Raw genomic sequence first — 19,355 nt, forward strand, 5'->3', positions numbered from 1 at the left:
ATTCATAAAAACGTCATAGTATAAGTGTTGAAAATACAAAAATAATCTACATAGTATATACTGTTTTGTCGAAATGTCTTTTTTTTTTAAGTTATATTACAGGGTATACGCAGGAATCCTGAAGTCAAATGTAAGACCTTTTTAAGACCTTTTTTAAGACCCTTTCCATATATTTTAAGACCTCATCGCCACTTCGAGTTCTAACCGGTTACATTGGCGACACACTTTACCTCACATTTACTATATACAGTATTGATTGTCCTTCCTCCTTATCTTCCAACCATTTGGACGTGAACTTTCCCCATAACGATGTTGTTTAACAACCGGCGTAAACGGGCCTTCGCGCGCTATCAAGCAGTGAGCGTGCGATGTCCTGTTCAGGTGACGTCAACGGGATGCCATAAATAAACTACAAAGAATCACACCACACCTACGCAATGATTACATTCAGACAGACTGTAGAATACAACCTCTTTGGACAATTGATATACTTATTGAAAACAAGCTACAAAATGTAATACCTTGGAAAATGCCGTTTAATACTTTTTAATAGCCTTAATTTTCGCTAAATTGATTTATCCACTTTTAATACTTGTTAAGACCCCGCGGACACCCTGTATTATAGATAAAAGTATAGTTTGTCATAAAAACCTCATCCAAGTTTCTGGAAAGTCACTGATAGTTTTCCATAAAATGTTATAAAAAGCGTCTTAACAACTGGTAAATGTCAGGACATGACAATATAAAAAAAACATCCTAGTATAGCATGTCGAAAACTTAAATCATTGTTATTCAATAAATTCCACGATGAAATGTTTATAACATTTTCTATAACACCTTCCAAGATATTCATTTTACATTAAGCTAAAACAGAAAACTAAACACAATCTCACAATTGAGAATCTGGAACTAGCAAATGTTCAGTACTTTGTATAAAATGACTTTAAGGATTACTTAATTACTAGTTTTCATAGTGGTCTTTTTTTGTTGAATATATAAAAAGTATAGACAACAAAATAAATATTTTAAGATGTCTTTCCTCCTCAGAAAATGTGCTTCTTACCGGAAAGGCTGCACGGCTAGTTCCTAATAAAACACTTTAAATATAAACATCACACACAGACTTCAGTCTCCCAGAGTTTTTATTCCTCTTTCAGACAAAGACAAGTTTCCTTTTGCATAACAGTAGTACAGCAGCGGCCGAGGGTACAAAACGCTTTTTAAATGTTTCAGTGTAAAAATATCCTCTCATAGCTCACACCTGTGCCGTCCTCTCGTAGTGCAAAAGCTTCAAATAAAAGTTAGGCACATGATGGATACGATCGGTTCGCAGTTGAATTACACTTAAGTGCTAAAGACACGTTAACGTCATTCTGAAATTCCATTTTTTTCATTCATAATGTTCAACAATCTGAAGAAATGATGACAGCTGGAAATTGAATAGCGATAAAAGGGCAGTTTTACTTCCTGTTTGTGGCTGTAACCATCCAACGAAGCTTGATGTAAAAAAAAAAAGATCCCATTTCACTGTCGAGATCAAATCGTCCGTCAGCTTTTTCCCACTAAGTACAACTGAGTTTAATACTATGTAAAAACAAACAAATGACATTGCGAGCTTCTGGTCCCGAGCAACAATCCCTCAGTGATGCTTTCGCTTGTAAATATCTGAGCCAGCGTTTAAGTGGCAACCTGACATCTTTCTACTTTTTAAAGAAAGAAAAATAAACACCTGCTCAAAAAAAAGTCAAACATTTTCTCAGATTTACATATGTTACAAATAAAAAATAAATATCAACTCTGTTTCTTAATCTAGGCATTCGTATGATTCATCGAGAAAAATATAAGGGTATAAAGAGCGATCGTTTTTACAATTAACACAGTGCATCTTATTCATATGCCGCTCCGCCATCAGGAGGCCAGCACGCCCCGGCGGATGATGTCCGACCCGTAGCGCGGCCCGAGAGGCGCCCCTCCCCCCCTCAGCTGGTGGGAGTGACACCTCTTCAGGCACAGCTCCGCCTCCCCGCACGAGTCGGAGGCGGAGCCGTCGTGCTCCGTCCCCGAGCGGAGTCTCGTCCTGGGGTACGACGTTTGCGGCGCGTTGGTCAGCGGACTCAACAACAGCTCCTCCTTCTCTTCCTCCTCCTCGTCCTCCTGCTCCCTCGCCGGCTTCTCGCTCCTCTTGGGGATCCTGAACTTCCCCCAGCTCCTAAGATGTCCGCTCACGTTTCGGCTGGATGTGTGCGAGCCGTTTGCCGGAGCTTTCCTCGTCCAGCCGTTGGTTCTCGGAGAGCCGGAGAGCTTGGTGTTGGGGCTCACTTGTAGCGAGACGGGGTTTCTCCTGGTCGTCCCTTCCTCCATGAAGTAGTCGCTGTGGTCCGAGCTCCTGATGTCCACCAGCCGGATGGACACGGTTTTGTCCAGCTGTTTGGCCCCGAAGCGACTCTTCCCCTGGCTCTCCGTCAGGTCGCTCGTCCTCTTTCTCCTTCTTGTCTCGTCCTCGTCTCGTTTCAGTCTGACCAGCGTCTCCTGCTCTGTCCTCTGGGCCTCCCTCTTGGGGCCTTTTCTGCTCTCGGGTTTGTGCGAAGATTCCTGAAAGACTTCTGGTTTCTGGAGCTTCGGGAAGAGAAGCTCCTGATTCATCTCGAAGGTCTGGGGTTTGCAGTTTCTCGTGTCCTCGGCAGACTCTCTGACCCGGGAGCTTTTACTGTCCTTCATCTCCAGAGGTTTGCTCGGACTGTCCCTCTTGTGGCTGTGAGGGGAATCGGAGAGGCCTTTGCTGTCGGCACTTCTTCTTTCCTGCTTGGAAGACCCTCGTTTGGTTTTCAGTCCAGACTCGGAGCCCTGAGAGGATAACCAGTCGAGAGAGAAGAGCTTCTCCAAATCCTTCTCTGAGGGATCGCCTGCAACAGAGATATGATGGACAGAGTCAGTGTAACGGTATTATATTATCTTCTACTGACTTCCTATTTTACTAAACTTTGATCTTATTTAATGTCCAACAGAGAAACACCAATGTTTACTTATTATTTTGGGACAAAAATAAAGTCTATCCTCTATATTGGTATTGCTGACTCACCGGTGAGCAGCTCATGGTCCAGCAGCTTCATCTGGTGCTGGAAGATATTCTCCTGGACTCTCCACAGCGAGCGCTTCATCTTCTCCCTCCGAGTCACCATGTAGGTCAGGTTACGCACCTGAGGAGAAACAGCAGCAGCTTCTTTAGACAAGAACTTACGACCAACACTTGAACAATAGCTCACCCGGATTCTGCTTCTTAAATGTGCTGCTGTTCTGTATTACAACCAGTTTAAACACAGTATGGCTGCTGTGGCTGGGGGTCAACAACATGCTGAAGTGTCCTTGAGCAAGACACTAAACTCCCAATCGCTCCAGTAGGCATGTCAACAAGTGCATGCGAGTCATATTTGACAGCATTTCCCCCTTTTTCAAATAAAACTGGAATTTGAATTGACATTTAGCCTTTCTAAAACTAAAATAAAGGCTGGATGCTGCTTGCTGGACTTGGGATCACAGACAGATCAAGAGAGATGGACAGTAACATTATTCCTTAACCCTAACAACTTCCTGTCTCTGCAGCTGTACTGTAGTTATATGATCTCAATTATTTCTATAGATCCTTTACATTTCTAATAAATGTATGCCATTTAAAATATTTCTTTCTGGTTCTTCCCTCTATCCTGTGTTTTCTCCTGCTGTTAAGTGAATACATCTTATCTACAGCACTTTGTGGAACATGTATTTATATTCATGTAATCTGTTTCTCTGTTCAGTCCCTCCCTCTGGCCCCTCCTCCTCCCTCTGGCCCCTCCTCCTCCCTCTGGCTCTGAGCTGTAGACCCACCCTCTCCAGGTCCTGGCGCAGGTGGGTGAAGAGCTGCAGGCGGCGCAGCAGAACCTCGTGCTCGCGGCGCGCCAGGCTCTCCTCCTCGTCCTTCTTGGGCGTGAGCAGCGGCTGGTTGAAGTTGGCTTTGCGTTTGAGTTTCCAGTACTGGAACAGGAAGTCCACCACCTCCGGCAGCAGCTTCGTGTGAGCCGCCACCTCCTCCACCTCCACGAACTGGAAGAACTCCTCCTCCATCTCCTGCAGCTTCAGCTTGCGGAGGCTGACCCTCTTCTCCTGCTGCCGGCTGCTCAGCTCCTCCAGGTGGCTCGGCACTCTGTGGAGGATCTGAGGAGCCACGTGGGAAGAGGAAGAGGAGGAGGGGGTGTCTTCCTTGACTCTCACCCGCCCTCTCCTCCTGCCCTTCTTGTCTTTGGCGGTCTCCTTCTCGTCCTCGGAGTCTCGGTCCCTGGACTCGTCGCCCTCCAGCCCCGAGTGTTGGGGGCAGTAGGACTTGAACTTGACCTCGTCGTCCTCCGTGAGGATGGTGTTCATCTCGATGCTGGCGTGGAGGCCGCACGTCACGTGGAAGGCAGTCCGGCAGTTTTTGGCTGAGCACTACAGCGGCAAACACAACGTTGTTTAAAAAAAATTTTAAACACGGTATCATATGATGACACATTAAATCTAAGCAGGATGCACACAATAAATGGTGGTAAAACAGCTTCAGTAACCAAAATAAAACGTACAACTTCTGTTAGAAAACATTTTTTCTTTCTCTTTCACAGGTCACTAATAATCTCTCAATGTGACCGGGTCAATCTTCCAGTGACGAAAGCCTTTGGATTTTGCAAAATTGCAATTTGTGTGCCTGTTGCAACATGACTGGGAACGGTTGTACAAGCTGCTCTCTCCCAAAACAAGCTTCCAATTACTGCTTAGAGATGTTGCCAAAGAGAAATGTTCAGGACTGTCTGACCCTTGTTTTTTCACGCAATAGTGTCACAACCCAAGATACTTTCCCTTTCATGATTAGATTGTGATCACTCAGAAAAGTAAGATACTAATTGGAATCTTTAAAAAAAAACGTTGGTGATGCTTCACGTCTCATTAAATGTTTCTGCATGGTAGTGTTGAGATGTGAGCGCTGACTCTACCTGTATGCACGCTCCGGACTTCTCTTTGCAGATGCAGCAGATCAGAGCCCATCTGTTGCTGGGAATGTGCGACACGTTGGTGATCGGCTCCATCTTCTCTGGATTCCCAATGCTCACCTGCAAAGCACATTTAACATCAACTTTAATTTATCTTTCGGTAGGAGAGTCTAAGATATATTAAATAAATAACAGGAGAGACAGCCAAATGGAAACAAGCACCAGCATTAGGTTAAAATGTTTGCACAGTAAGCAAGTATAAGCAGAATAAATCTCTCTAATACATTTTTTTATATGAAAACAGATCTTAGGGTGCATTCACACCAGCCTTTTATAGTCCGGTTGAATCGAACCCTGGTGCGTTTAGCCGCTTGGTGCGGTTCATTTGGGTCGGTGTGAACACAGTCCGAGACCTCTTAAGTGAACTAAACAACCGGACTCTGGTCCGCTAAAATAGGTGGTCTCGGAGCACTTGCTTGCGAACTCTGGAGCGGTTCATTGCTGGTGTGAACGCAGTCCGCACCAAAACATAGGAAGCGTAGTATTTACTTGTCACAAGAACGTGGGTGTCTTCAAAAAATCTTTAGCGAAAGAGTCTTTCAAGACATCCGCGGTTGTTTAGTTAAAGAGTGAAGCAGAATTAAGTGTTGAACAGTGTCGTGTAAAGTAAAAATGCTCCGTCAACTACATAAAATTAAGAACACCTGTCGTCGGTGAAACCCCCTCCTTACTGCAGAACGTCTCTCATTATATGTGTTATAATGTTTTTTAACAGACGTTGTCTGATTATATAATCATATGCGCGGGCCGCTAGTGTCTGTTGATCTCCAGATTAACAGCAGCATGAGAATAACCTGCCGAAAGTGCCGATGCTCCATGGCGGAGGCTCCGGTAGAAATTGCCGGGATTTGCGTTTTTACCCCCTTAATGTCTGACCAATGGTTGAACAGCATTTCCGAGCACATGACTTGTGTTTAAAGTTTATAGTCCGTTTGAGTTTTGCCCGTGTGAACGCAAACCGAACCTTCTGAAAAATGAAACAATGTAACAAACTGTGGTCTGGTGCGCACCAGAGAAGCGGACTATTAGGTGTGAATGCAGCCTCATAACCTACAACTGAATATTGTTTTTTTCATTTGTAGTGATTGATCGTTGTTTTCCTTATGTTAAGTTGAAATGATTGAAATCAATGTCAGAAATAACTTTTCAGATATTCAAAACGGTTCTTCAAAAAATAGGATGAAAAGGCAAATTAGGCATGTGCTAAATTAAAGAGTGACAGAAAGGATTTAGTAAAAACACACAAATGATTAAGAATGTAAATGTGTGTGTTGACCTCTGGGATCCACAGGGCACAGCTGACGTGGACCCACTTGGTGCCGCTCCTCGTCGGCTTCATGGCTCCACCCTTCTTGGGGCACAGCTGGCACTTCGGCAGGATGCCCAGGGCGCAGATCCGGCACAGCCAGCTTCCCTGTGGCACTTTCTGGATGCCGTAACACGCCTGGTGAGAAACACAAACAGAGGGGAGGGGCTCAGCTGCCAGACCGCAAGTGGAAATCAATACAGTAGCCACAAATGAAGACACAGAGAAGGCATGTGTGTGTAACATAAAACCACAGCTACAGCTGATCTGAAATGCAATACGAGTCGTTTTCACTTTGCTTTTTGACCCAACAATCTCAATCAGTCGGACTTATAAAGTATCTAAGTGATCACGGTTTGGTTTAAATTGTTTGTGCTGTGTTAAATGAGCCACATTTTATTATAGATTTAACTTTAGCGATATAATGAGCTATGAGTTGCCGTCTGACCTGGTGAACGCAGATGTTGCACTTGTCACAGAACACCATCTCGTTGTTGTCCTCCCCGTCCGGCGACCGGCAGACGTCACACACCACGTCCTCGTCGTACTCGATGCCCAGCCCTTCCTCCGTCTCCGTGGCGTGCGTCATGTTCTCGTGGCAGCAGTGCTCAAACTCCTCCATCACCCGCTCCATGGTGATCTCGTCCAGCGGCGGTATGGCTACAGAAGTCAGGAGTAAAAGTTACATTGTTTGTTTGTCACAAAGTATCTCTGTCGATAAAAAACAACAACTGTCTCTTGAAAGGTTTCATCATTTCCATATTACACTCTTAATTTAAGAATCAAATGCTACTCTATGGCTTCAGAAGAACATTTATTTAAAAAAATAGGGTTACAAGTTGTCAAGCTGATCAAAAGTCTTTCTGTGTTAATGGCAGACATTTTGGAGTCAACTCCTTGTTTCCCACAGCAGCAACATTGTGCTTAATTACATGTTAATAGCAGGTACAAAATGACTGCCAGCCTTTTGCCACAGCCTCAGTTTAAACATCGACTCACCCATCTCTGCAAACTCCTGGTTGGCGGCCTGCAGCCAGGCCACGTCCTCCTCGTTCAGGTCGTAGCGACACATCCCCTCCGCCAGCGTCCGGATGTCCACGTAGCCCAGAGCCTCGGCGCCCGAGGTCCGGATCAACTTCTTCGGCCTGACGAACATCACCTCCTTTCCTTTCTCCGCCAACACCCTGCAGCACATCACAGTCAGCAGACATGTCAGTGCACTGTCCTGCATTTACACTAAGGTACTTTGAATGATATATTTGCTTTCTAGACCCTCTAAAAAATGTTGTCCCTTCACCATATGGTGCTTAGAAATGACACTCGAGAGATTTTTTTTTGTGCCATAACATTAACGTCATGAATAACTTGGCCTTTAGGGACAACGCCATCTGACAATAGGGCGCAAAAATATCACTGAAGAGGGTCCAGATGCCAGATGAAACAACTTTTTAAATATTCACTTTAATAATTTGTGTGTGTGGTTTTTTTCAACCCCTCTGTACCTTTATCTTAGCTGGATATCAAACGATCTGACTGAATCTGTCTAAACAAACTAAATCAGTTTAAAATAACAGGCTTGTACCACCTGTAACACAAGAAGCCGTATCCACACAAAACAGCATGTCGATTCGCTTGCATTCCCACTCGAGGACAATATGGGATCAAACATGTGACTTTCTGGTCTCAGAATGTGCTGTGCTTCGTCCTACCTGGCGACGGGCTGTGGGATGGACTGCGGGCTGACGGGGACCTGCACGCCCTTCTCCCACTCCTGCCTCCAAGCGTCTGCCAGGATGTAATATTCCTCTGGGATCAGCTGGTTTGAGTCATGTACCTTCATGGCTGTGATGAGGTCGGTCCTGAAAACCTGCAACCGACGAATAAAAACAAGAGTCAGAATGCTTTACTGAACTAAAACAGTGAATAATTGTGGTTTGTAGAGGGGGAAATGTTCGTTGTTGTTTTATAGTAAACAGCTGTCAGAGGAATAAATGCAAGCCTTCACAATCCTCATAATACATCACAACGACAGAAAATATAAATGCAGCGGGAAAAGTTATCTTTAGTGATCATATATCCACATCTTAGGTTACAAAAACTGGTATATTAACAATAAACAATTATTTAATTTGCAAGACTTATCACACAACGGTTTTTTTTTAAACATAGAATTACACTGCAACTTTGTTTTGTGGGTCATCTGAAGAGGAACTGTTAACTGTAAAATGTGCAGATAAACTGACAAACAACCAAAATAAGTTAGCTAGACAAGGTAATGTATTACAGTATATGTGAAGGTTAAAAGACGACCACGTTGTCAACACATAGCCAGACAGAAATGAGCCAATCAGGATCCTTCTTAGGCCTGAGTCATTGTTTTGTTTTAATTTGATTGGCTCTCGGTCAGAGGGCACAGTGGCCTGCAGGGACCAAGTCCACAGACTGAACAGGAGATAACAGTAGCTGTGTTTCCATCCGTACAACACAGAAGATAACATTACTGTGTTTGACAAAATACAGACTCTTATAACAAGTGTATTTACCGGTGTCGATGTGTTATATGTATTAAATTATTAAAACATTATTTTTTAAATAAAAGTATTTATGTGATTTTTTTTCAAGATAAAAAGTGTAATAAAACAAGAACATGACAGCAGAAGATAACTCGTGAACTATGATAGATTTTCACCAATTTCTTATCATCCTATACAATTAAGAGTTTAGAGAGACGTACCTCAGAGGGTTTTTGCCCGTTCCCTCTTCTTGGCTGTGATGAATGTTGTGACCAGCACGTGGAATTACCTGGAGGAGAAACACAACGAGTATGAAAGGTGTCTCGTGTTTTCTTTGTCTGTTTCAGCTGCTCTTATTGACATACAACTTTAAGAAAATGTTAAAAGATACAAGTGTGGCTCCTTTGGATAGTCCAAATGGCTCAACTGATATTTTTCTTTTTTCAATTAAATGTATTCGCTTCTTTTATTTATTTTTCTTAAGATTAATATAAAATGTATGAAAGCAGGATCAATCAAGGAGCATTAAAAAAACCACCTCAATGAGACCGAAGCCTTTGATTTCACTACATGTTGAACATCAAAAACCTGGAGGATTTTCTTAATAATGCGTTTAACTTTTCACCTAACAAAACCCTGAATCTGATCAGATCTTTGGGTTTGATCGCTTTAATACTACAGCATCAGATATATTGGATAATAAGTCAATCCAAATAATCACACCAAATCAACACAATGATTTGCTTACCCCCAATATAGTATACAATGAGGTAAAACCCCACACATCAGAGATACTTAGAGGATGAAACAAAACATACAAAGTGTTTATGAAGTTGTAACTGAAGTCAGATTTGAGCCTTTCTGTCTGTCTGACCTGCCAGGATGTCTTTAGAGCTCCAAGTGTCCCTAAACTGTCTCCTGTCTCTCAGACTGTAGGCCGTCTCTTTCTTTTCCTTAATCTCTGTCCAACTGCTGCTTTTCTTTCCTTTACTCTGTCGTGATTTCCTTCCTGAACATGAATATACATTGACTGACACACACAGTAACAAGATATGAGATGCACTTTCAGGAAAGGACTCTTGAGAAAATGTGCTTGGTTTACAAAAATGTGACCATTACAAATGAAAATAACAAACTGAACTACATTGAATCATTATCTTAAAGAATAAATACTTCTGCCGCTTTGCACATTCACTTGAGAAATTGAGGAAGCAGAAGGAGGTTAGCTCGACCTGATTCAAGCTAAATTTAGATTTGGTATGAATGAGTCAGCAGAGTCAATATTGTACTTACTTCCATTGTCGGAGTCGTCACTGCTGCTGGGATGCCTGTTTCTCTTCATCGTCGTCTGTCTCTGGAGCTCCGACATAAGGACACTGCACACATACAAGTCAGGAGGTTAAGTTACAGAAAAGATTGATAAAACACTGCAAAATATACAGCAATGATACAAAACTATATTTGGCAATTATATAAATAAGTCTGACTCAAACACACATGATCATATGTTGACAATGACAGTATTAGGATCAGAGTCTTATTGTTTCTTGTTGATGCTTTTTGACAATATATTTACATTTTTACCACAAGGTGGATACATTATGGAGTTCATAGGAGAGAGAACAAATCCCTAAATGCCATACAATAGAAACAAACAAACCAAAAACACTGGCTCAGATTCATGTATGAAACACCAGATGCTTCAATTATAACTTGCAAAAAGAACAATCAAGGCAATCCTGGCAGCATTTTTGCCAGATATACCAGAATCTACAACGTTCAGGGAGGGGTCCCACATTTTATAGAACATTTCTGTACCAATTTAAACTCTTAGTACACTATGACAGCATTTCAAAGTTGGAACTTTTTACCATTTCAATCATTTGTTCTACTTTGTGGCATAAGTAATATTCAGTAAACTCTCTTAAGGTTTTTGATGTTTAAATGTCTGCTTGGCCCAGACTGAGAAAATCAACACAAAAACAACTTTTGAAGACACTTTTAACATATAAGACATTATCATAAGTTAGTTTCCAGAATATATAGGAAAGTACACGTGATTTACTAGCAGATACTATCAACAAGATGAAGCACTTTTGCAGTTACGAAGACAGTTAATGTGCTTATTGAGGATCAGTTTAATTTCTAACAAAACAATCATCTTGCCCTTCTTCTGAATTATGTCTAGAAATCTGTACATTAGCTCTACTCTACTACTATATCTACATATGCAAACAAATCCGTACCTGAAACAACAACACAGCTTATCACTTTACGTGTCCTTACTGATCTGACAGCACATAACCAGCCCTGAAGCTAAAGATGCGTACATACCACAGCCACTGTTCAGCGATGACAACAAGAAGTAACCACATGCAGCACCGACAGGGAACTACTCCTTTTTATCAATACAATGAGTTCAGCTTGAAGTGGCAAACACGTCAACGGGGACTCTTAAAACTCTTGATCGACATATCTAAGGTTCTGCTTTAGACAGCGTGCACAAGGGGGGTAAAGGTGCTAACCCCAATTTAGCAGGCTAAGCTAACGGCAGACGAGCATCGGTCTGTACGACGCCCCTTCTTGAAGCAGGGCTAACTGACTAGCGGCTAACTGTAGCTAGCATGATTACAACAGTTGTTTTTAACTGTTCCCCCGGCAACACAGCAACCAAAGCAAGGCAATGTTGTGGTTCTACGATAAGGTCACAATTAGCTTTAAATCAGACCACATAGCGCTGCCTTTTTTTTTATATTACTCAAAATGCTAGCTGGCTAACGTTAGCCAGAGCTAACCGCAACATGTTATGCAACATGAGGGCCCGGCCCACCCACAAAATGTGGAAATGTTGTTTATGATAAAAGGATGTACGGATAAGGATTTTTTTACGTCTGTTAGCTTGAAATAAGCAATTGTTTTAAAAAGTTTAATTTGAGGAGGGTTTACGCTTAAATATTAATGTTTTTCTACAGGCGTGGTATGCACGTTACATTTAGCTGACGTCTGCTGTTGCATCTAGCAGCTAGCTTGTTAGCTTGATAGCTTGAGGCTACATCTATGTAATGTATTTAGCATTAGCTGCTAACACAACCGTTGGCATTTATGGAGCCTCCCCTTATTTAACAGTCCTCAATCAGCTAGCTGTCATAAAGGTTAGGGGTCAATAATCAATTCAGACATACTAACTGACATGTGAAAACACTTGGACGCTGTTAACTAACTAACTAAACATGTTGTTGTGCTATCTGTGTTGCTAGCCTTCAGGGCACAGAGTGGCAGTTTTGTATCCACTGGCTGGGGTTAATCTTTGGCGCCATTTTAAATGACGGTGTCGCGTTTTCCTAGCGGACTGCGACCATACTGGAAATATTAACTCGTTCAAAAAGCCGGTTAAGAAAATTTCGGCACATATGCATTTCATGTAAACCTGCGTAGAGTTGATAATAAAGTGGACGGTACATACAGAGCACGTCAGGCCGATGAAAGCCGGTGTTTTTGAGTTTGATGTGAAGCGCAGTTTTTAGCCGTGGGTTCCGCTTGACCCGCATTCCACATACACACAAACACAGCGTTGGCCGGGAGGAGGTTACCCTGCCCGGCTGTAGCTGCAGCTGAGAGCCGCTAGAGGTCAGCAGAACCCCCGGAACCCTAAGAGATCCTCCTAATGCAGGGGAGAATATTACAATTAATTTTCCAGTGCCACAATAAACCCTTGTGCCCGGTTGCGATTTTAAGTGTGAACATACAAATCAGAATTCACAAATTAGATTTACTTTATTGAAACATTTCCCAAATTGGGATCAATAAAGTAAGTTTAATCTAATCATGTGAAATGTATAACATGACTCAGCTGGACCATTGACCGTTTATTTTTTAGAAATGACACACACTTTTATCTGTTAAAAGTAAACAGGAATCAGAATTTTAATTATAAAACATTTTTTATTTTAGGTTTTCATGTAGGCCTACTAGGAATTTGCTTTGCTGTATAACTGTGCATACATAAACAGACTAAAATAATGAGTAGATTTTGAGAAATGTACCTAATAAACCATATATGTAAATAATATATAAATAAAATGCATGTATTTATATTTAATGTGTAGGACGCATGCTGTCAAAATGTGGAATGACCAGGAAACAAACTTACAGCTATCCCATTTTTGCTATCAACCATGTATTTAATATTGACACCATTCATTAAAAAAAAGCTCCCTTACACTGTAATCTTGCATGTACTTAATATGGGAACATTTCCAGTATATTTAACATTTAAAATGTAGAGGTATAAAGAGATAGCTAAAAAAACACCACATTTTTTAAATAAATAATACATTATGAAAAATGTATAGAAATCAATATGAGTCCATAGTAACACTACAGTTATTTCTTTCCATAAACTACTTTACACAACTAACGTGCAAAAAAAAGAGAAATGGGAGATTTTAACACCAGCAGAGGAAAATGGAGGTAAACTGAGGGTTGTCCTGCAGATCTAATGCAGCCTGAAAGGGTACCTGAACTCACCACAGGGAACAGGAAAGCCAGAAACAGTCACAGTAGCACACAAAATCACTACACACCTTTTCATTAGCTAAACAAATTCAGTGTTTTTTAAACTTTCACTGCTTTTGAAGGTTGTTTTTTTTAAATTGGCTTTTATGAGTGTTAAACCCTGACAAACAGATCAACAGAAAGCATAAATAACCACCTATAGTAGAAACTTAGCCTTTAAACCTAAAAGAGATCAGTGATATACAAAAATACAGATGTTTCTATCTTCTAATTCTTCCTAATGGATAATATATTCTTCGGAAAAGTTCTTTTGATTTTTGGACAAAGCTAGACTAGCTTTTTCCCTCTGTTTCCAGTCATTATGCTAAGCTAACAGCCAGGCTACTAGCGTTAGAGAGTGGTAGCTGTTTAATGTTTCTCTCAGCAAGAAAGCTAAAAAGAGTATTTCCCAAAAAGTCTAACTTACCCTTTAACCTGAATTGATTGAATGTAACATAACCTTTTGACCTCATTCTTTTTACAATATCCATCAGCAACGCAGCAAATGTTTGTATTACCAAGAAAAGCAATTCACATTGTCCAACAATATCTAAAAAAAAATCACTGACACAACATAAACTGGGGATCCATGTGCACTGGGACTGAGAATTTTTTTTTTTTCATAGCTTATATCTTAAAAAGTCTTTGAAAAGTTTAAGTTTCTTTACTGCCCAGTCTCATCTGGTGGCGAGGATGGTGTCGTAGCACTTCCCGGTCCGGCACACCTGCACGTTGTGGAAGCCGGTCTTCTCGAGCATGCGGGTGTATTCGGACGGCGGTCGCTCCCGACCCTCCGTCTGCAACAGCATGTTGAGGGAGAAGATCTGAACGGTGACCGGCCCCCGCCTGTTCTCAAACAGCAGGGCCTCCACAAGCAGGACGCCACCGCCTGCAGGGAGGACGAGCACCGATTCACATACAAGGAATCTGTCTTAGTGTATAATCGTGCATTCGCAAACACAGTAATAGAATTTAAAATGGAAAAACAGCAAAAATAAAACAAATCAATATGGAAAATCTCTTGTAAATCTACAGGAGACATAAATATACACCGAAGAAAATGGAATAGCCATTTTCTTAGGTTTTTACTATCACGGATTTTTTAGGGAGATTTTGAAAAATAATATTGTAAAAAACGAATATAGGGTACATGAAACTAAAATGTACACAGAAAAAAAAGATGACAATTTAAGATATTGTAAAATCTTATATAAAAACTATTGTTATATTTAAAAAAAAGGTGTACAGGAAAAATAATATGTAATAAGATGTAGTAATAAGAGAATATCATATGAATATGACAAATGATTTTGGAAAAAATATGTATAATATGTATAATACACATTATGCTCATTACAAGTAGTTTTGCCAACAGCACCCGTTTTAATTTACACTTTAACTCACCTGGTCTGCAGCTGTCGTGGATCTTCTTCAGCAGAGTGACGCACTTCTCTTCAGGCCAGTCATGAATGATCCTGGCCAGAACGTAGAGGTCAGCCGGAGGGATCTCATCACTGAAGAAGTCTCCTGCATCAGCAACAGAAAGCATGTGAGCAAAACTATTTTACTTTGCATCATTCTATTGGATTTTATTTTTAACAGTCATCTCATTTTAAATGTATGATATAAATAGGGTCAAGTAATTTCCTATAGAATTCTAGATTTTATTTTTGTAATAGTAAACTCTTGAAGTGTTGAATGAAGAGTCAGAAAGAGGCTCACCACTTTGAAATTCAACAGCGTCGTCCTCCTGTGGGAAATGTTTCTGCGCCGCCTCTACGACCTGCGGGAGGTCCAGCACCGTGACGGAGGAGGACGGCCACGCCTTCGCCATCTCACGGGCCAGAGCCCCGGTGCATCCTGGGAGTTATTCAGAGAGAATATGGTCAGTTTGCAGTGGGAAACTTACTGGACTTTAGTTAGGTTTTTGGTCATTTTTTCTGCAAACATCTGACATTTTTGTCATTTTATAATGTCTATTTGGCCAAAACAACAATAAGATAAATTGTAACATGATAATTAATGCAAAAAAAAAAAATGTAGTCTTAAATATACATGTGAAATGTATAGAGGGCGTTTAACCTCCAAGATCTACAATCTTCTGAAAGCCGGAGAGGTTGAACGCCGTCACAATGTCGTGTCCATCGAGCACCCAGGAGGAGTTCATCAGACCCATGAACTTCAGCATCTCCTCCTCTGATCTGAGGGGAACCAATTAGAGAATCATAAAACTAAAAAATATTCCAGCACCAAAGTGAAATTCACATGTATGCACCTGAAGCTACAAAAGGAACACCGACCTGTACAAAGCCTTGAAGATATCCTCTGATGGGAGGCCGAACGTCTTTTCATTTTGATTCTTCCCCTCTCTGCGCAGTGGAAAATGAGAAAATACAGTGTGTACATGAGAAAATTGTGATTATTGAAATGTTTGCTCTGTATTCAGTTTAAAAGGGCTTCAGCTGCTTAGAGATTTCCCGGCCCTTAGCCTATCACTTAGAATGTGTTGGAGCGATAGCCAATAGAAGCGCATAGTGCATAGTGTGCACAGGTGATGTCACTAAGTTACGGAAGTAAACAAAGGAGTCCAATGGAGGCATTTCAGGCAGGGACCCTCTGGATGGAACACGGGGATGTTAGCCTTTGCAGAACATTAACATGCTCAAAAACCTGTATATCACACTACAGGAAAAGGGGAAAACCCCAAAAACATAATAGGGCTCTTTTAATAATCTGACCTGACAGCGTCCGCTATGTTGTTCCACAGCGGGTAGATGGTCTGTGATTGGTAAATGATCATGTCGTGGAGAGATTTCCCGCTGCCTTTGGCGAGGTAGAGATTAGCCACGTCGCTGCTGCTGTACAAAGCTGTTTTAACGAAACACATTCACACTTTAAATCAGGATGTCATCACTCCCAACAGGGACATTCACAACAGCAGCAACAGCAGGCATGCATGCAGAAGTAAATGTGTTAGTGTCAGTTCACTGGAAACAGAATGAATAGTCTGATAAAAGATATGTTCAACATTTAAGTGGTTTTGAAAAATAAAACAATTCGAGCTTCTCAAATGTGCAGATTTGACTATTTTCTTTGTCACCTAGAGCCTTAAGAAATAATTACATTAAATTAAATGTATTCAAGCATAATAACTGAATTTCAGTAATGATGTTCTTAAGTTCAATAATTACATTTACTCTAGTACAATGATTACATTCATACTAGTGCTATAAGTACATGTATTGTTTGAGTGCAATTAACACATTTAACTTAGGTTTTTTTGGGCAGTAATTATTTTTTTCAAGGGAACTAATATCATTTATTCTACTGAAATACTAACATGTATTCTAGTGCAACATTTGCATTCATACTAGTGCAACAATGACATTTACTTTAGTGCAATCATTGCATTTATTTTACTTCAACAGAGTATTTTAGTTCAATAAGTACATTCATAATATTGCCATAATGACATTTATTCTAGTGCAATAATTACATTTAAGTGCAATTATCAATAGTGCATTCATCCTCCTCCTCCTCCTCCTCCCTCCCTCCCTCCTCCTCACCTGTCCCATCTTTGGTCTCCACCTCCAGGATCTCGATGCCCACCAGGGCGTCCATCAGTCTCTCCATCCCGTCCTCGCTGCAGCTGAGCTCCTGGGCCACATGCTGAGCACTGATTGGCTCCTGGGCCTTCAGCAGGAGGTCGAACACACCCAGCTCACAGGCCGAGAAAATCACCTGCAGCGACCAACACACATCATCACATCATTCTGTGAGAGTTGGGCAAATTACAGCTGCTAATCCAGAACAGCTACTATAATGGAGCTCATGGCCAGTTTCCCGAAGTGATGTTTCAAAAGGAAGCTCTGCCCATAATCTGCTCATTTTCAGGTTCATATTTGTATTTTGTGCCACTACTGTGACATGTCTCCATGTTCTAATGATCAAAAAGCTCTTTATTTCCCTCATACTGCCTGTGCTGCAGCACCTCTTTTCACCCTCTGTCTGAAACCAAAGCCTAGTCTGCTCTGATTGGTTAGATGGCCGGCTCTTTTGTTGGTCTACCGCTTAGACTAGAGTATTACATAGTGATGTCATTATGTCACAGACAAAACTCCCTCTGGAAGTAACTTTGCAGACCATGTACATGCACAATAACATAACACACTACAGGAAAGGGGAAAGCATGAGCCTTTTAAGCCCACATGGATGAGAAGATGCTGGAATAACATGTTTTAACTTGCATGAGAACTGGGAGAACTCCAATCAGGCTGATGAAGATCGTGTGATAAGACTTAATGCTGCCTCTGCCAGGAGAACTCAATTTATTATTTCCTATGCCCACATTTTGTCTTCCTCTTAAAAAGTGATTCACAAGTGATTAATTCACATTAATGCACGGCCAATAAACTTCTAATGAGCTGCAAGGCATGCTCAATTTAGAGAGTTTATTCTTTCTTGGCATGTTTTGAAATACTTTGAAATCAATTTATTCACAACTGTTTGCCCTGGATTCTTCTCAGCGTTCCCTGCAAAGAGCAATGGGTGCTTTTAGTTTAGAGAAAAGATAAATAAAAAATAAAAATCTGCCAAATAATCGCCAGATCAGTGCTGAGATAATAAATCAGATTCCAAACATATAAATAAGGATAGTAATCTTTACAGTTATAGACACTTTTTAAAATTAATCTTCATTTACAAGAAAATGCTGTTTCCAATTTTTACATTTGGACATGTTTTACTGTTTTTTAAGTGTTTAATAAAATAAAATAAAGATTTATCCAGGTTTAAGCCTCCTACTAAATTTATTTTAAATGAGGATAACTGATTCATTGTTTATGGCTCAATCTTAAATTATTCAGAAGATTTTCTATTGATATAAAACGAAATATCTTCAGGTTTTAGTGTGTGTGATTTTAAGACAAAACAAGCAGTATGAATGGCAACATCGATTAGAAGCAACCCGTGTTACAATAATGCAAACTTATCTTAATGTTTATTATATGACTGAATAAATTAGAAGTAAAAAATGTTACCTTTGAGACCCTGAATCCGTTGAAATACTCCAGAAGTTTGAACGGGTAATCCAGCTCACTCTGGGACAGATGCTCTGCCATTATTATTCTGCAGACACAAATAAAAACAGGATTTAAAATAAATGCAGGGTTCATGTCACTTTAATGTGCATGAATGTGGACAAACCTCGCCTTCTTTTGGATGCTGTTGCCTGGAAAGCTACCAAGATGACCCGGGTCTTTGAGCGGAAGACGGATGCTGTTTTCTAGTTTTTTAGCCCAAAAACAGCCAAGATGTCGGAGGTACGTTCAGGAGCTTCAGTCCTTCGGTGGAGATCTGAGATGGTCGACAATCAGCGGGAAAAACACATCTCTGCTCCGGATCTTAAAGTGGTCTTCTTCGGCTTATCGCTGCAGGGATGGCCGATAAGAAACACTTACGATTAGTTTCACACACACATACAGAAATCAGTGTGTGTGTGATGCAATTCCTGGATCATCCGGGTGCCAGCTGGGGGCGCTGTTGAGCTGTGTTGTTGATGACCACGTTTTTATTTTACTGTTTGGTGACCCTTAAGGATTCTCTTTGTACAATAATGTCTATTATATGTTAAAATGTTACAAATAAAATATTAATCGGGATGATTAAACTTCAACTATACCCAGTTATACTAATAATAAAAAACGTTTTGATTGTTTTTTATTCACAAATACAAAAAACAATATTAAAAAAATATATACATAAAATAAAAATAATAAAGAAATGAAAAAGAATATGTAATTCTGTTTTAATACAAACATTTTAAATACAAATAAATTATTAATAATAATACATATAATTTGGATGAATTACCTTCCGTGGTATACAATTGTAATAAAAAATATATAGATGTAAATGAAAAATATT

At 40.6% G+C, this 19,355-nt stretch overlaps 2 protein-coding genes across 4 annotated transcripts; both read right to left on the reverse strand.

The window, feature by feature from the left end:
* Positions 1-1,124: 1,124 nt before the first annotated feature.
* jade1 (jade family PHD finger 1) lies at positions 1,125-12,450 on the reverse strand. 3 transcript variants are annotated; one of them, XM_034141266.1, is made up of 11 exons: positions 12,340-12,450; positions 10,170-10,252; positions 9,098-9,165; positions 8,073-8,230; positions 7,363-7,547; positions 6,812-7,023; positions 6,334-6,501; positions 5,001-5,117; positions 3,865-4,461; positions 3,080-3,197; positions 1,125-2,903 (listed from the first exon to the last, which is right to left on the reverse strand). In XM_034141266.1, exons 2-11 carry the CDS (start codon positions 10,243-10,245, stop codon positions 1,909-1,911), a joined length of 2,694 nt encoding a protein of 897 aa, XP_033997157.1. In that variant the 5' UTR covers positions 10,246-10,252; positions 12,340-12,450; the 3' UTR covers positions 1,125-1,908. The 3 variants fall into 3 exon arrangements, with proteins under 3 accessions (XP_033997157.1, XP_033997079.1, XP_033997240.1); XM_034141188.1 differs by lacking the exon at positions 12,340-12,450 and adding an exon at positions 11,211-12,160; XM_034141349.1 differs by lacking the exon at positions 12,340-12,450 and adding an exon at positions 11,123-11,192.
* A 1,013-nt stretch (positions 12,451-13,463) lies between these two features.
* Positions 13,464-19,069, reverse strand: asmt2 (acetylserotonin O-methyltransferase 2). The gene is made up of 9 exons (XM_034127259.1): positions 18,636-19,069; positions 18,470-18,557; positions 16,997-17,171; positions 16,169-16,298; positions 15,731-15,799; positions 15,513-15,631; positions 15,153-15,290; positions 14,835-14,957; positions 13,464-14,319 (listed from the first exon to the last, which is right to left on the reverse strand). The coding sequence occupies exons 2-9, from the start codon at positions 18,548-18,550 to the stop codon at positions 14,108-14,110; spliced, it is 1,047 nt and encodes a 348-aa protein (XP_033983150.1). The 5' UTR covers positions 18,551-18,557; positions 18,636-19,069; the 3' UTR covers positions 13,464-14,107.
* Positions 19,070-19,355: the final 286 nt, after the last annotated feature.

The sequence above is a fragment of the Trematomus bernacchii genome, unplaced genomic scaffold (assembly GCF_902827165.1).
Source record: "Trematomus bernacchii unplaced genomic scaffold, fTreBer1.1, whole genome shotgun sequence".
NCBI lineage: Eukaryota > Metazoa > Chordata > Actinopteri > Perciformes > Nototheniidae > Trematomus > Trematomus bernacchii.

Excerpts from the sequence above, each read along its gene's own strand:
- jade1 (XM_034141188.1), bottom strand. The coding sequence starts at position 11,251 with ATGTGGTTACTTCTTGTTGTCATCGCTGAACAGTGGCTGTG. Across the intron at positions 9,166-10,169 it reads TGACGACTCCGACAATGGAA|GTAATTCCACGTGCTGGTCA; the intron begins GTAAGTACAATA and ends TTTCTCCTCCAG. Across the intron at positions 3,198-3,864 it reads TGCGCCAGGACCTGGAGAGG|GTGCGTAACCTGACCTACAT; the intron begins GTGGGTCTACAG and ends GTTTCTCCTCAG.
- asmt2 (XM_034127259.1), bottom strand. The coding sequence starts at position 18,550 with ATGGCAGAGCATCTGTCCCAGAGTGAGCTGGATTACCCGTTCAAACTT. Across the intron at positions 15,800-16,168 it reads AACATAGCGGACGCTGTCAG|AGAGGGGAAGAATCAAAATG; the intron begins GTCAGATTATTA and ends TCCACTGCGCAG. Across the intron at positions 14,320-14,834 it reads CCACGACAGCTGCAGACCAG|GCGGTGGCGTCCTGCTTGTG; the intron begins GTGAGTTAAAGT and ends TCCTCCCTGCAG.